This window comes from Apaloderma vittatum, unplaced genomic scaffold (genome assembly GCF_000703405.1).
Source record: "Apaloderma vittatum isolate BGI_N311 unplaced genomic scaffold, ASM70340v1 scaffold38516, whole genome shotgun sequence".
Classification (NCBI taxonomy): domain Eukaryota; kingdom Metazoa; phylum Chordata; class Aves; order Trogoniformes; family Trogonidae; genus Apaloderma; species Apaloderma vittatum.
The window spans coordinates 10,758-11,014 of NW_009721890.1; the positions used below are offsets into that span (position 1 = coordinate 10,758).

Genomic DNA, 257 nt, shown 5'->3' on the forward strand with positions numbered 1-257 from the left:
GGAGCTCGCTTTCTTGTCCAGGTTCTGGCAGCGCTCGCGGGCGGTGCGGCCGCGCTGGGAGCTCTGCTTGGGGACGTCCAGCTTCCCCCCGAAGGTCAGCGTGCCCTGGCTCTCCTCGTAGGTGAACAGCATGGGGTAGCAGTCGTGGCCCTGGGGAACAAGGCCACCCTGCTCAGCACCATCCTGCCCTCCCTCAGCACAGCACCCATCCCACGTGCCCTGCCCAGACTCACCGCAGCCACCAGGCTGTTTTCGGT

General features: G+C 66.9%; 1 protein-coding gene across 1 annotated transcript in view; it reads right to left on the reverse strand.

The window, feature by feature from the left end:
* The window catches only part of ARPC1B (actin related protein 2/3 complex, subunit 1B, 41kDa), a gene marked incomplete at its 5' end in the record, with an annotated part of 1,923 nt that overhangs the window by 1,170 nt on the left and 496 nt on the right, over nucleotides 1-257 (reverse strand). Inside the window, one exon of the mRNA XM_009871562.1 lies at nucleotides 1-150. This exon is cut by the window's left edge and continues 4 nt beyond it. Coding sequence (XP_009869864.1) covers nucleotides 1-150 — 150 coding nt within the window. The remainder of the gene's footprint in view (nucleotides 151-257) is intronic.